This window comes from Phalacrocorax carbo, chromosome 2 (genome assembly GCF_963921805.1).
Source record: "Phalacrocorax carbo chromosome 2, bPhaCar2.1, whole genome shotgun sequence".
In the NCBI taxonomy this organism is placed as follows: Eukaryota; Metazoa; Chordata; class Aves; order Suliformes; family Phalacrocoracidae; genus Phalacrocorax; species Phalacrocorax carbo.
This window is the reverse complement of record NC_087514.1, coordinates 115,164,177-115,179,883: the sequence shown is the minus strand read 5'-3', so window position 1 is coordinate 115,179,883 and position 15,707 is coordinate 115,164,177. Positions and strand designations below refer to the sequence as shown.

At 36.8% G+C, this 15,707-nt stretch overlaps 1 protein-coding gene across 2 annotated transcripts in view; it reads right to left on the bottom strand.

The window, feature by feature from the left end:
• Positions 1 to 15,707, bottom strand: part of SEPTIN7 (septin 7) — a 61,391-nt gene that overhangs the window by 6,857 nt on the left and 38,827 nt on the right. For both annotated transcript variants that reach the window (XM_064443938.1, XM_009512396.2), the window contains exons 3-9: positions 14,329 to 14,429; positions 13,597 to 13,731; positions 10,539 to 10,656; positions 8,641 to 8,733; positions 7,341 to 7,437; positions 5,186 to 5,237; positions 4,140 to 4,265 (exon numbers count right to left, since the gene is read on the bottom strand). In XM_064443938.1, the coding sequence (XP_064300008.1) occupies positions 4,140 to 4,265; positions 5,186 to 5,237; positions 7,341 to 7,437; positions 8,641 to 8,733; positions 10,539 to 10,656; positions 13,597 to 13,731; positions 14,329 to 14,429 (722 nt within the window). The remainder of the gene's footprint in view (positions 1 to 4,139; positions 4,266 to 5,185; positions 5,238 to 7,340; positions 7,438 to 8,640; positions 8,734 to 10,538; positions 10,657 to 13,596; positions 13,732 to 14,328; positions 14,430 to 15,707) is intronic.

Below are 15,707 nucleotides of genomic sequence, written 5' to 3'. Positions count from 1 at the left end.
AGAGGCTTATCCGTTCATTTAAAAACTGTCACCTAGTGAAGGACACCGTATTAAAAACCCACGAATGTTCTTGTGCTACAAAAAGAGCACTTGACTTCAATGGCCAGCAGAGGTCTCACCGGCGGCTGAGCTCAGCTCTGTAGAAGGCTTGGCTGCAATGTCACCTCCCCAGAGCATGATGCTTAACCCGAGCATGCCTTGTGTTAGCACTTCACTAGTACTATAGGAGAGGAAAAAAGAAGTCTGAAAACAAGATCCTGATATTAAGTCTCACCATACAGTAAGATAGGCTTAATAACATTGGAACTGTTCCACAGAATCTGCTAAGAACCTAGGCAAAAGGAGTTAGAAGTAGCCTAAGCTAAGCAGTTAGAAGGACCTATGCATTGTGTATTTTGTTACCCTGTGTGACAGGTTACTGAACAGATCGGTAGATGGCTACGGCTCATCTTTACAGTGTACAATATGACTTTCAATAAAATAAGGCTTTGCTTTTAAACTCACTGAAGATATCAGGTCCACACAGCAAACTGTAAAGATTTCTCAAATTAAAAATTGTAAATTTCGGAACAAATGCCAATTTTCTCACATGTCATGCAGTACACGTGTGAAATTACAATTACCACATAGTTTGAAGGGAAAAGTTATCCATGTATGTGAAGGTTACCCCAGACTTTTTGTTTTTTAAATGGTTGGGATGTTGTTGAAAATTTGAAGGAATCTGACACTAAACCTGAAATACGAAAAGGCTACATGATCATGGAAAACACATGCTTTGGATTGCTCTTAGGTCAAGAAGTTATTTGTAGAACAGTCAATTAGAGTTTCACCAAATCCAAGGAGACAAATCAGAGAAAAAATTCTCAGCTGGAAGGAAGAAATTGCTTCGATTCATCCACACAGTATTAATAAAACTTGTAGCACATACTTCTATTTGTTTTCACATTTGCATTTTTGTTCAAAGAAATATGTTAACAGTTGCATGAAAAACAAAGATCTGCTAAGATAATAGAAATACAGCTGTTTTAAAGGTACAAAAGGTCAATCCAGACTCCAACAGCTGCCAGTAGGAGATAATTCTGGAAAAATTCAAGAACCACTGCCTGTGCTTCTCCTCTTATGTGTACCCTCCCAGCTTACAAAGGAACAGCAGCTTAGGAGTTTCCAGAGCCAGTGGCTGTATCTGTGTTTAACAGTATGCTTGTAATACCACCAGATAGCATCCGAGCACGTCTCCATTCTCTTATGGAGACAGAGGATCTGTCTCCCGTGAACAAATCAGATTTCCAGAGGACAAGTCAAATATTGCTCCATTTTGAGACACAGACACTTCTTTCAAAAGGCAAGCAGGCAAACATAAAATTCCTAAGAGGATGCACAGATGAACTGCTAATATCTGGTTTTCCCTTTTTCAATTAATTCCAGGAAGACACATGGTTATTTGGAAAACTCCTTCTATGCTGCTTCAACTGTGATAGATTCAAAACTACGAAAACACATTGAAGCCAAAAAAATATGTTAAAGCTTAAAAAAAAAATGCTGCAACATACAGATAACAAGACAAGAACAGCATCAGCTGCTTCATAACCAGTATATGCATTCAAGAATTTTATTTGTTTACTTATTAAGGCACCCTATGTTTGGAGAAACAAACTCCAAGGAAAGACTCAAAATATTTCTTACAAGTTAGCCATCTGAAAGGTGGCACCGTCTGTTGCAGAGTCATACAAACTGCAATAATTTATTTCTTCTCTTGGAAAAAAAAAAAAATAGAGAAAACCTGATGGCTAAGAACACCAGTTGTATTTAATCACTTCTGAGCTGCAGTACTGCAGCGTCCTAAGCAACAGATTTCTTACGGAGAAAATTGTTCCAAAAGGCACATTCACCTAGAAATATTTGGGTGGGACAGCACAGTGACCTGAGATGGCAGGAGATGCAAAAGTAAGCATGCTTCAGAAAGCAGAGTAATCCAGGACCTCTTAGTGTAAATTCTAGATAAAAACAAAACCTCAGCAATCCTATCAAAAATTGGCTGGGGGTGGAGGAAGGGGGGAAATGAACAACAACAAAGACAGTTTTGAAACCTTCTGGTAGATGCATTTATACAAAAATGCATCTTGTTATGTTTGCAATATGGGATTAAAAAAAACAAAACCAAAAATCACTGCGTTGTTCTTTTAAAGAACAATGCAGAATAACCAATCCTTTCTTGAATCAGGGAACAGACTAAACTATGTCTGTAAATGCAGGCTAACACAAATTTCAGCAGACAAAAAAGTGGTGAAAGTGTTATTGAAATAACAATTTTTCTGAATCTAAGGAAAACATACTAAGATTTTGAAAGGGATAAAACATGGTATTCAACAACATTATGAAAAATCAAAACAACTTCCTCTGATACACAAAACTGCAATGAAAAAGTTTTACTTTTCAGTACTGTAATAGTAAATAATAGTACAATAAAACATAGTAATAGCAAGTTAGAAGTCCTGGAAAAAAAATGTAGAATTCTCTATTCTGTGCTACTCTTAATACAGTACCACCTCAGCAAAGAGAAAGTTGGGTCAAGTTCTTGCGGTCAAGCACATTTTCTTCTCTGATGTGCCCACCCGCACCATTTTGTTCTCAAATGTGCAAACTACCTTACATGCCCCCCCCCATTTTTCCACAGTGACTACCTCATTTAGTAATTTTACTTCTTAAAACTCCTCCTCTCCTTACCACCAACATAATACTGTTAGGAGGACAAGTGTAGCTTGAGAAATATTTCTAACATACTTGCTATATGCATTCAGAAGCCTTGAGGTGCAAGTCAGGGATAACATGATGGCAGGAAACATGGCAGTGAGAAGTAACCGCTGCGTTATGGATACACGTATTTGAAGACTACTCTTTTTAAGACTTGACCTCACTACAAACTCTACCTAAATTTGAAGTACACTTTTGAAGAGTTGATTTAACTGACAAACTATTATATTTTTTTGTCAATGCTGAGGAGGGAAGCCTCAGGTAGGCTCACACTAGATGAAGCTAAATCAATCATGTCCACTTAAATCACTCCCTCACAGACACTTTCAAACATTAAGATAGTGTAGAATAGACACTCCTTTAGTGAAAAATGGCTTTGTAGCTGTCAGAAATATCTGCTGTTCCTACCTGTACATCTAATTTCAGGAAGAACAGCTATAATTTGGCATATCATTAGCCAAACAGAATACTACTCTATATTTTGGTTGAGAAATTTGTATTTAAATACAGCACCAAAAAAAAGCATCACTAATTAATTATTTAATCACTAATTACTATTTATAGAGTTGACACATGTAGAGCAGGACAGATACTTAAGTTTAAGAGTGTAGCTATTCTCAGATTTATAAAATGAAAAATACAGTAGAGCCTACTTTTAAATCTTCCAATAATTTCATCAGGTTGGCAAATAACTTGCTGTCAGAGGTAACTCAAAGGACATACTAGGGTTAAAAAAAAAACAGCAACAAAACCCAAAACCCCTGCATTGCAACTGTCCTCTCACAAAAGAGAGATGTTGCAAAAATTTCCTCTACCATGATAAGCAACCCTGGAAGTAGCCAGGGCAGCATTTAAAAGATGACAGTAGCACATCTGGATTTCCCAAGTTTCTAAACAAACATTAACCCATTCTTCTCAAAAACATCCCTGACACTGAGTATTGAGCTTTCATACCAAAAGAGCCAATAATTCCAAAAGAAGTATATACATAAAAATAGAAACACTAATGCACAACAACTTTGCAATAAGTACCAATGAAATAAAACTTATAAACTGAAACAGTAAATGTAAGGATTCTCTTCAGAAGTTAATCTAATTAAAATCCAATTATTTAACATGTTCAGATAAACTAGTGTAAACCTTCATGAAATAGAAAAAAACAAATCATAAGTAAACCGGAAGTATAGTGTTCAGACCAGAACACAGTGAAGAAGCAGCTGACTGGAGGGTAAATACCACCACCACCCCAAAAACCTCCAAACAAAAGAATCCCACCACACATACACAAAACCAATTTTAAAAAAAAACACACCAAAAAAACCCAACACAACCAACCAGCCCATAGAGCAAAAAGATTGAAGTGCAATACAACCATAAAAGGAACTTACTTTGTTAGCTGCCCTTTATTTTTGTTGTTGTCAACACCGTTGTATGTAACAGCTGCCAGTTTTCTGCTTCTGTAGTTCTCATAATGTACATTGTTAGTGACATCCTTCAGGTCCTGCATATGAGTTCTGTCAATAAGTGTAATTCATCAGCTTAGTGCACGCATACAAAATACTATCTGAAAAATCAGTCCATGTTCATTTCGCAAATTGTCTTAATTAAACTAAATCCATCCATTAATGTCCTCATGATGTTGCCATTCTTCCATTTAAATTAGAGCTGTCAAGACAGCAAAGTCACAGAAATACCAGATCATTTTGCACTGAACTATCTCAAGTTTGCAATATTCCAAACATTAACTTACAGGACCAATCTTTGGAAAATTTGAGTTCTGTGGATTTGGAGTGTTTTGGCAAGTATTTGGAGAACAGATTTGAAGCTGTGTATTACTACTGTAGTAGATGTGCCAAAGCATGTCAGGCAAGAAACAAACAAGCCAAAACTTCCTAGTTTCTATCTTTTAAGTCTGCAAAAGCTAAACGTAAAGTTCAAGACTTCGATACAAACATTAGCTTCCTCTAATACTTCTCCATTGTCAGCTTGGAGAAGAGCAAAGCTTAATAATCAAACCAGCAGTTGTTACAGCAGATGTCACTGAACTGCTCTGAGCGCAGGACTCTGTGCCCAGCACAGAGAAGCACAGATAGTCTTGCTTTAGACAACTGCAGCACTGAAAGTTTCTAAAAAAAGAGTCTGCAACTAAGTACACATCAGCATTAACAGACAACTCTGGTTCCTATGGTTTATCACAATTTTTAATAACAAGTAATCAGAAAGTAGAGACCTATTTATAAAAAAAATCACCACCACCACTGCTTACTAAATACATTGTTAAACAAGATACCATGAAGTGTAAGATACTGTTTACAACTAAAAATATGGGGATTAATACAAACTCATTTAGATCAAATCCTTTTTTTCTCCAATATATGACTTTCCAATCTCTCAGACATACTAGAAAACTTCATGTTACCTGTAACTTACTTACCTTATCAACATGTTCCTCAGAATCGTGAAGTCACAGTGTTCACCATTTTCAACTACAAAAAGAGGTAAATTTTTGTTGAGATGCCAACCAAAATACATGCCTTATGCAGAGGTAAGGGTTTTAGATGTCACCCATCCCCTACGTTCATTCCAGCAGCAGATTACTTCCAGCCTTTCCTTACTCAAACAGGATGTGTGTTAACAGTGGGAGAGCATTAACAATATCACTATATCAATATATCCTACTAGCAAAATTCCTATGCTTCCCTAAGCCATACTGGCAAACCATACTCCGAGTAAGTACAGCAGATTAAGGTACTGCAACAGGAACACAGTTTTGCCAGTTTAGCTAACTTAATGATTCTTTGGAGGCCCTGCCAGCGCAATTGTATAATTAAGGATCAGACACTAACTAAAGACCTCAGTCTAACTACATCCAAAACCTTTAGAAGACAGACTTAATGCAACCTATTTCTCCCTGCCCCTCCAAACGTGTTGCAAAAGTAAATTTTAATTTTAATGTGGATTTAGTCCTTGACTAACTAAGCAAAGGAAGGCTGTATATTTAATCTGATGCACCTGCCTACAGACCAAGAGAGTACGCTGGCAGCTGTCAATAGATGCCACCTATTCCACTGTGCCTATCATCCCATTACTGTAGAAGAGGCTGATGCTGTGAGTGGCATTTCCCTGATAGATAATGAAATGACACTGGAGAGTAATGCACATCCCAGAACTCTATGGCATGCAGACAGAGAAGGCAACACACAAAGCTCCTAGCTCACACAAAAGAAAGGCACGAGGCAGGTTCCAATGTGTGCCTGAAGTAGAGATGGACATTTTCATAGGAAGGAGGAAGAAAAACAAGGATGCAATTAATATAACCCAAGTTAAGTTCAGTGAAACCCTCCGAAAAATGAAGAATGCAGCCTCTTTGTGTGTTCATCTTATCTGCACTCCTGCATTGTTTTATTCCATGGTTTTACACAAACTGGCGAGTTCCACTCAGATAGTACCTTAAGTCATACTTCCAAAAAAAGCATCATCTCCATGGATTCTGTCCATAACTGACAGACTGGAAGCCACTTAAAGAGGTTCCTTTTATTTAGGCTAGTTCTTCCCTTCCAAAAGTTGTACAGTCACATGAGTGTGAAGCATCTATGAAGTTTGTTTTAAAATAAAGAAAAGCAGCACCATTTTGTACATCTCCAAATACTAACTCAAGAGCCTTAAATAGAGCTTGATCCTCTCTGGTGCAGCTGGTTTCTACTTTCTGCCAAACCTCATTTCCTGCCAGACACGCACTTCAAAGTGCTACAGCATTTCTCTTTAAAGTATTGGTCCATACACTGCTTGTTGGTTGGGTTTTGGTTGGGTTTTTTTTTTGTTTTGCCTTTTTTTTGTCTATTTTACACTGCATCAAATTTATAGTCTGTTGCGCTTGGAAGGCAGAAATAAAAATCTTCTCTTTATTCAGTACATGCACACTACAAGGAAAAAGTTCAACGATCATGGAAACACAGTTTACTAGTGATTGTTTCACTGTACAGCATGGTGCAAGCCATGCCATGTGCCACTTGAAATAAGTGAACAGCATTAAAGCATAAGCAATAGTTGCCAGAAGAACACGCAGTTTTAAGTCTTAAATTAAAACAAAAACAAACAAACAAAAAGCCTATCAAAAGTATTCAATTCATTATCAGGTACCTTCCTGTTGCTACATCCCAGCAATCAGGACTCTGATGTTTTGGGGAAAAAAGCCAAATTCTTCCAGAAACTTTAAATTGAATTTGTGCTAGTCAAGCTGATCAAATTAACATTTATAATATGAATACTCTAGAAAGAATAATTTAAGACAGACAGTTTTGATATGAAGAAAGTTAAAATAAGAATTCTCTCGAACAGTTGTGATCTAAGCCTCATCATTAACTGTAGTAGCTTACTACAGTTTTTACAATTCCTCAGTGAGGCTTCAACAGTAATCTGCTTGCAAAGTCACGCGTTGGTGAACCTTTACCTTGTTCCAAGACTGTCAGAATAAGAAAATGTACATTCAATACATTTCTGGACCAAAGCACATTCAAATCAAGCATTTCAAACATTTCAAATATTGACTAATAAGTTTTAAATGGATAAAAATAATGAGAAAGCCTTACCTTCTGCAACACCCCATGGATACTGCCTTCCTCTAACTCTCTTGCCATTGACTTCAATGATCGTATTACTACCTACCACAGCAAGAGGTAAACGGTCCTACAAGATAAAGCATTACTTCAAAAACCAAAATTTCTACTGCCAAAAGATAGTGAAGGCATGCTCATGTATAAACTTGATGTAAGCTAGTTTGGTGCTATAATACTGCAACACAGCTTACCCGAAGTGCAAGAATAGTTATGTTTACTGACCTCTGCCTAGTTTAATGGCATATATATACACACAGGCCTTTGAAATTCCTTACACTGTTGTATTCTGTAAATCTAGTTAAGAAACAGACATTACTGTTACTTAGTAAGCTAAGCAACCGGCAAACCATTTCCTGTTTACTCAATTGCACGGTAATTATTTATCAATTCATATCTCCACTGGCTACAGGGACTGTTACTTTGACTGGATCTTGTAACCCAGTTTTCAAAGGTTTCGCAAAGAACTACTTCAAGTTCTTGATTTCAGCTGAACAAAAAAAATCCCTCCAGTGTAACAAGCAACAAAGGAGCCAAGAGCAGCTTCAAGTAGCTGAAAGGAGCAGTGTACAAAGCTAAGTATTTTGGACTGTTGTCCTTGCTTTTATTCTGCTTGTCTCCTCTAGGCTTAGTCCCAGAATATCTTCCATTTGTGCTATTTGTGTTTATCTATCCTAGACAGATAAACAGTAACAAAATTTAAAAGCTCTTACAGGCTGTTAAAGCTAATGAACAAACAGAAGCAAGGCTCAAGAAATGTATACAAGATGGACTCCAACATAAAAAAACCAAACAAAAAACAGGAGTAAACAAAGAAAAAGCTTTTCAACAGCCTGACAGTCCTTTTGATTTTCTTTAGTCGTTCGTCTCCATTAAGGTTTCAGTATACCAATTAGTCAGACAGCTATTAACTGTGATGCACACACTCTCGCGCCACCGCACACCTCTGTCTGAAAGACAGCCCTTGCCTCCTTCAAAGCTCAGAAGTAAACAAAATGTGGTAGGTGGGTAAAAGCCAAATAGGGATGGAAAAAAAGAAAGCAATCTTTTAGAGTTTATTAAATGAACAAGTGATGCAGTGCTCTTGATCTGAATTTTAGCCATTAAAGCACTAAGTCATCTAAGAGTTCCTCTGCTGAGGAACAGTGACTCTTAGAACAGCTTTACATCTGATTTTTCTCTTTTAAACATTTTGGTGAGCTCTTCATTAATGACAAAAAACTCTTCATTCCCTCCCCTCCTCCATTAAGCAGTTTTTCAAAAGGAAATTATTTACCTTTATCTTTTTAACAATCTTATTTTCTTCTTCATCATCTGTTTCTGGAAATTCATATATTTTAATTTTGTGTTCTTGGATTTCTTTCATTATCTAAGAACAAAAAACATGTGATCTGTTCATACTTTGTAATAACTCTTTCTTGCAGCAATCTGATTCTCCCTCCTTCTGTTTGATATGTAAGATCTGTGCGCATTTAAGTGACTAAGTTACATCACAAAACTTGCACGTTTACCCCCATTATGTGACCCCAAGGGATTATTAGCACGACCATCTCTCCTTTGCCAGAAGACAGGATCAGAGCCAGAGCCTCACAGCTAACAATACTATGCATCAATACAAGGCAGCAAAAATGAATGTCAGTTTTCTACAACAGGGCAGAGATTTACACTAATGGGAATTCTACCTGCACGTGCAAAAACTAATATAGCACAGCTTAAATTCTCTGACTAGTCTCGCAATTGAGTCCCTTAAAAAAAAAAAGATTTGAATAGATAACTGCAGGCATACTTCGGTCCTTCGAGTTCCCACAATAGCTACTGCTGTCACTCCTATTCTTTTCTGTTTCTAGCTCACCTGAGCATCAGTTGCTTGAAGCAGGATCACCTGCCTATTTTAATAGAGCTTATGACTAACGGACTGACTCTAGCATTTAGTTGTGTTAAAAACTATTTGCACGCACTAATGAAAATTTAAGAATAACTGACAGCGTCATCAAAAATGAGACTGTTTTGGTGCTCAATTTACCTGAAGGGTATTTTTAAAAACAAGTTGATTAGTTTTCTAGAATTTTAGAATGGAAAAATATTAGACGATTTAGCTGACAGCTACACTGCAGAGCCCTGGGGAATATTTCTGGTTCATGAGTTTGCAGTCTTACAAGAACATAAGTTTCCAATTCGTGAAAGGACTTACTTTCAAAGTTTGATTTGGGAAAGTCTCCCTATTTTAACATCAACTAATTGATATTAAGAAATATTCTGCGTTCTACAATTCCCGCCCCCCCCAAATAAAAAAAAAAACCCAAAACAAACCACCCACAAAAAAACTTATGAACTGCAACCAAAACATACTTCAGGCCTATTGCAACTTGCTTAAGTTTCTCCAAGGCAGAAAATGCCCTTTAATTTTTAGTCTTAAATAAAGAGTTTTGCACACAACATCTCTTAATGCCAACTTCTTTTCAGAACCTGTATTCTTCTAAACTAGAACTGGACACAGTTCAATAAAACAAACCTCATGCCTTGTCTTGTCCTGTTCTGACTCCTCATACAATACAGCAAAGCCTAAACGTTCTACTGTAATCATGTAGTTGAAATAAAACATAGCATAAAACATGACATAAAACACATGGAGACACTAATACCAAATTTATTCTACAAATACAAAGAAATATCAGTTGTATCAATGTCAGAATTATTTCACCATCTTTAAAATGCACTACTACAGCCCAAAACTGAACAACAGGTATACTGACAACAACAGGTATATTTGAGGCATCTTTAATAAATACAGTGCATCAACATGGAAGTGAATACCACAATACAGTCAATAATACTGTAACACTTAATGTTGTTTTTTTTTAAACACACACCTTCTGTTTAGGCACCTAGATCTTGAAAGCTCCCTTCCTCCCTTACTGATTTTTATCTCAGCAGTGAATTATTTCACTTGCCAAGAACCATACTACACTTGAAACCTCCTCCCCTGAGGACAGAAACAAGATTATTTCACCAAGAAATATAATTACATCTAGAGATATAAATTACTTAGCTTTGCTGTCTCAAGTCGTTGCTTCAGGGTTTAAACTTTGCATGTAAGAAGTTAAATCTCACCATTTCCACACGGATCAACTTACTAAATCATGCCATTTTGTAAATATTAATCTTTCAACTCACCTGTTTTTTAAACTGTTGGCATTCCTCGGGTGTGAGTGTGTCTGCTTTGGCAATAAGTGGAATGATATTCACTTTTTCATGCAGGCGCTTCATAAACTCTATATCCAAAGGCTTAAGTCTGAAAGACAGTATTAGAGCTTTGCAATTTATAGTCATTAAACAAAAATGTACAAATTATTTGAGATTTGTCCTGACAACTACTTGAGACACTGATTTATGAGTGATAGATGCTTGAGTGAAATCCACAAGGCTACCTGCAACTGCTATAGGAAATCCCCTAGAATCATATAATACCAGAGGAGTCAGTAGTAAATTAATACTACTAGTAGTCACAAGAGTGTTGCTAGCTGAAATTACACTCATTTAAGCAAGTGATATGAAATCTCCTGTGAAGGTAGTATAGCTTGTGTCATTAGCTGGAAGAGAGTCCTATTTAAAGCTTGACTAGTGAGAGTTTACAGCTGTGAATCATGCTCTGTTCACATATGCAGTTTCAGCTTCTGAAAGTCATGTTTATTTGTATTGCATAGTAAAATCTGTGGCCTAATGAACTAGAAATATCTAATCTCTAAATCGTTATTATAACAAAAAGACCATTATGAAAGTGGATGACAATGACAGAAAAACTAAAACACCCACCACATGGGTATATAAAACCAGCAATGTATATCAAAGTGGTAAATATTTCCTGCTTGCTGAAGTAAAACCAGAGGTTCTGATGCATTAACGCTTCAGAATTGTAGCGAGTTTAGTCAGGCTTAAAGGATTCACTTAAAGTATTTAACACGATTATTTGTCATATAAAATAAATTAGGATTAGGAACATTAAAACCAGATTCATTCGGTATTCAAATTTAGCTTATTTTCCAAACCATATGTAAAAGAATAAAGAAAATGTTTAAGAATGCATACTTAACTTCACTTTAACATTTTCTATGTGCCACTGAATTTCTCAGCTTCTCAACATTTCCATTAAATAGCTAACATTAATGCACACCTAAATTAAAAGCACTGGTTTGGCTCTCCATTCACCTTAATATACTTTCCCTCTCCTCTCTTCAAAAAGCTACCCAGGGCAGCACCAGGTTGAAGAGCAGTCACCAAAGCAGAATAGTTCAGAACACCACCAGTGCTCACCTCAAGGTCTTGAGTTTACAGTGGAGACCAAAGCCTTTACACAAAGGTCCTAGAATTGCAGAAAGAGGCTGCAATTCATTATCACCCCATTCACTTACCTGGAAGGCTCCTCCCGGCTCTTCACTCTCTCCCCCCACCCCCACACAAATTAACCCGTCAGTGGTTTATGGGGATACCAGCTGAAAATGGAAGGACCTAACCTGCAATTTTTTCTTTATACATTGTAACAAGCTGGCTTTTGCAAATGTATTGGGTCATAAGGACAAACAAAAGCAAGTTCTCCTACAAATGCTTTAATTCGATGTAAATACAATCATGCATTAAGAGTGAAGAGTACACTACTCAAAGGGTTATATGGGCTGGTGTCTGCACAGGAAATGTGACTGAAGACTGCACTACCACAAAACCCAGGTAGGAAGCGAGCAATGTCCTTTCAGAGATGATGGCATCCTAAAAGAGGAAATGAATGCTAACAGCAGCACTGATTTTCTCTATGCTCCATTCATTTCCTTAATTAGATCACAATTCCAAGCATTTACTCCAGTAATTGAAAAACACTATATGAACCTAGCTCAACTTTACACTTTTCTCCCCAAGAATAACATCAAATACCCATACAAGGAACATACTTTTCCAGTTTTATCCTCACAAATTTAGTGACCAGAACTTACTTTATCTGAGGCATTACCTTTATTTTTCCCTTACAAACAATTTATACCTCCCATTGGTTTAGAAAAATTTAACAGGAAAAAGGGAGTCGTGGAGGAAAGATACATGTTTTTTGAAGAATCTGAAAGTTAGCTCAAAAACGATTGACTAACACAAGGGAGGGATCATCTTCCATTTATTTACATGACATTTTGATTTTGCACACTAGTGGAACAGTGCATGCCAAGGATTCAAGTGTTTGCATTTAAAATTGACATGCATATTGAGCAAAACTGACGTTACAAACACGCATGTTGAACAACAAAATAATGTTTAATTAAGGCAAGTCTACATAAGAAACAGTTCTCCAACCCCAGTATTTCTCTCCAAAATTTAGAAGGCTCTGTCTAGTTCAAAATTATTAGAACCATTCAATGGTAGCTACAGAAGCTGAGTGTAATCGTCGGCATGTTTCACTGCCTGAGGAATATTCCTCAGAATTCCTTCATTACTCCCTCCAACAAGGTTCACTACTTGTGACCCAAACAATAGAATAAGGCTACTTATCCCCTCCTCCTTCTGGTTTTGAAGGTATAACTTAAGAGTCTGACAAAATTTTAATCAGTTATAATACAATGATAAAATGCTGATCAATTTCGGATACAGTCAATCTGCATCTAACACACCCTGAAAATGCAGTTCTCTCTCTCTACCACTAGATAGAGGTCTGATCAAGTTAAAAACTAAGCAGGGGTGGAAGATTGCATAATAATTGAAAAAAGTAAGAAATCCATAACACCTATATTGGAACTGTCACTAGACAAATTATTACACCCCAGGTGAATTAAAGGACACTTATAAGGATCCGCATGAGACTTCCCATCTTCAATTTATGATTAACATCAAAGCAAGAGAGGAAGACTGGAAAGGAAAAATCCTGTTGCTTGAAGTGTGAACCAGTTTCTCCTTCTAATGTGAACAAAAGATCACAAAGATCTGGCACTTGTGAACGCCAGTGCATTTTAATTGTTCTAAAAATATTTTTCTTGTTATGTGGTTCATGTGTAATAATGTTTTCTGGTGTTCTACATTATTACTAGTCTGACTTGCTGATGTTTGACAAGCCAAAGTAAGCTCATCTTTGAAATTAAGCATGGTCTGCAGGCCATTAAGAAAATCTTGTTTGGAACTTTACATAACTAAATGCCAAATTTGGATGTTTATCTGAGATAAAAAGACAGAGAAATGAAACATAAAATACATTACTACGAACCCGTGTCCTGAAGGAGCAATGAAGTATAAACAACACTGCACTCTGTTATCTGGCATCTGACGTCTGTTCACTCGAGATTCTGCATTCAGGTAGTCCTCAAATTTACTGTCGATGTAGTCAATAACTGGCTGCCAACTGCAGAGGTTACATGAATAAAAACCTGTAAGTTGTATCATTTATGTAAAAAAGTCTGTCTTTGCTAGAAATAGATGTATACTATTTTCCCATGGCTTGCCTTTTTTTTTTTTTTTTAAATTAAGAGACTTCAACACAGAACATTTTAAGTGACCAGCTCCTCAACATACAACCAAGCTACATAGCTCTGAAGATACAAGCTGTGAGTTCCTTGAAAAACCCTTTCAAACACAATTACCTTCATTGTAATAGCATTAAATAGAACACTTAAGAACAGCAGCTAAAGGAATACGCATTACTGGTCACATCTTGTGACAGCACAGAAGTTGGTTCTGCACGCTGCATGTGTGGCTAAGAGCCAAATGCTCCATCCACTTTAAAGGGAAAAGCTGACAGCATTCCAGTCAAGTAATAAAAGGTACTTGGAACTACAGTAGTTAAAGTTTTCAGCTAACTGAAAAGTTTAAAAGCGTTAATATTTTAACAGAAGATCGAAGTGTGCATTTAAAAGAGAATGTCACAAGGTGATACCTCACACACACATATATAAAACAAAATTCAGAATTATTGTGGGAGAACACACAAAGAATGTCTTACCAATTACTATTATCAACAGCATCTCCAAATCCTGGTGTGTCAACTATTGTAAGTAGTAACTGAACACCACCCTCTTTGATTAAAACTTTTGACTGCTCAACCTGTAAAATGAATGAAGTAAGATTAAATTTTTAGCAGTTCAGTCACCCATCTTAAACACTAGGAAAAGCACGCAATGAATAAGAAGTCTGACAAAGAATTGCTGACTTTTCTGCTTCAGAGGGATACTGGGACTGTGCTTTACTTAAAATCCCAATAATTCAATGATGACTTTTTTTTTTTTTAAGAAAAAAGGGTCATAATTTAAATAAAGTCAGTCATAAAAGAACCCATCTAAGTATATAGGATATCTTAAAATATTAGCTTCTAAGAAAAACTCTAACCAACCATACTAATGCCAGTAAATAAATAAATAAATAAATAGGTGTTCTGAGATGTTCAGACATACTGATAAACCAGGCATTATACTTGTGAGATTTGGTCACTTCAAAGAAAATTACACTTTTCAAAACTAATCCTCCCCCCAAGCACCTTCGACACTACATTTCTAGTCCCATTAATATTTTTAAGAATACATTTATTCTTCAGCTGGTATAATGCTTGGGACAGGAGTAATAGAAAGTGATGGTTTCCTGTTACAAACAGATTGATATTGGAAAGTAATACAAACTAGCTGCAGTCTGCTGAGCTAGACCTCACATGACCGTAATGGATCGGTTCCTGTTAGCTCAGATCACTGATGGAAACCTGGCTCAGAAGGCAACTGCATCAGCACAAGGGATGATGCAAGATCTGGGTGTGGGAATGCATGCCTCAAGTTGTGATCACCCATCTGCAGCACAGCTCAGCCAGCTTGCAGTAAGCATGTCAAACAGATTAAGCATGTCAGAACAGAAAATATAGGCTAAACAGCAAATGGACGGCTACCCCCATCTTTCTACTAATCTCGGTAATTACTGATAACGCCAGTGTCAAGTGTGTCTGCCTGAGAAAGTGCTGTATACCACTGTCATATCGGTCCGATCCCCAGCAGTAAGAAATTACAAACTCATGTTAGCATGTTGGCTCTTTCTAATTGCTCACACATTTCATCACAGTTTTTTCCTGTGATAATAAGACAGTTTCTAATAAATCACTGATGACTGTTTTCTAGACAGGAGTTCAAAAAAAATCAACCGCACAAGCCATTTATTCAGAGCCACACATGAGTTGGCAGACATTGATGGCACCTTGCTGCTCACTGCTTAACCTTTTTAAGCCTCCTGAACCCTGACCAGGGAGAGAAAAGAAAGTTAAATATAACTTGGTGAACACCTGCAAGAACATTCACTAACAAGCTTTCAGACAGAGTAGAAACTTGAATAATAAATCCTATCTGG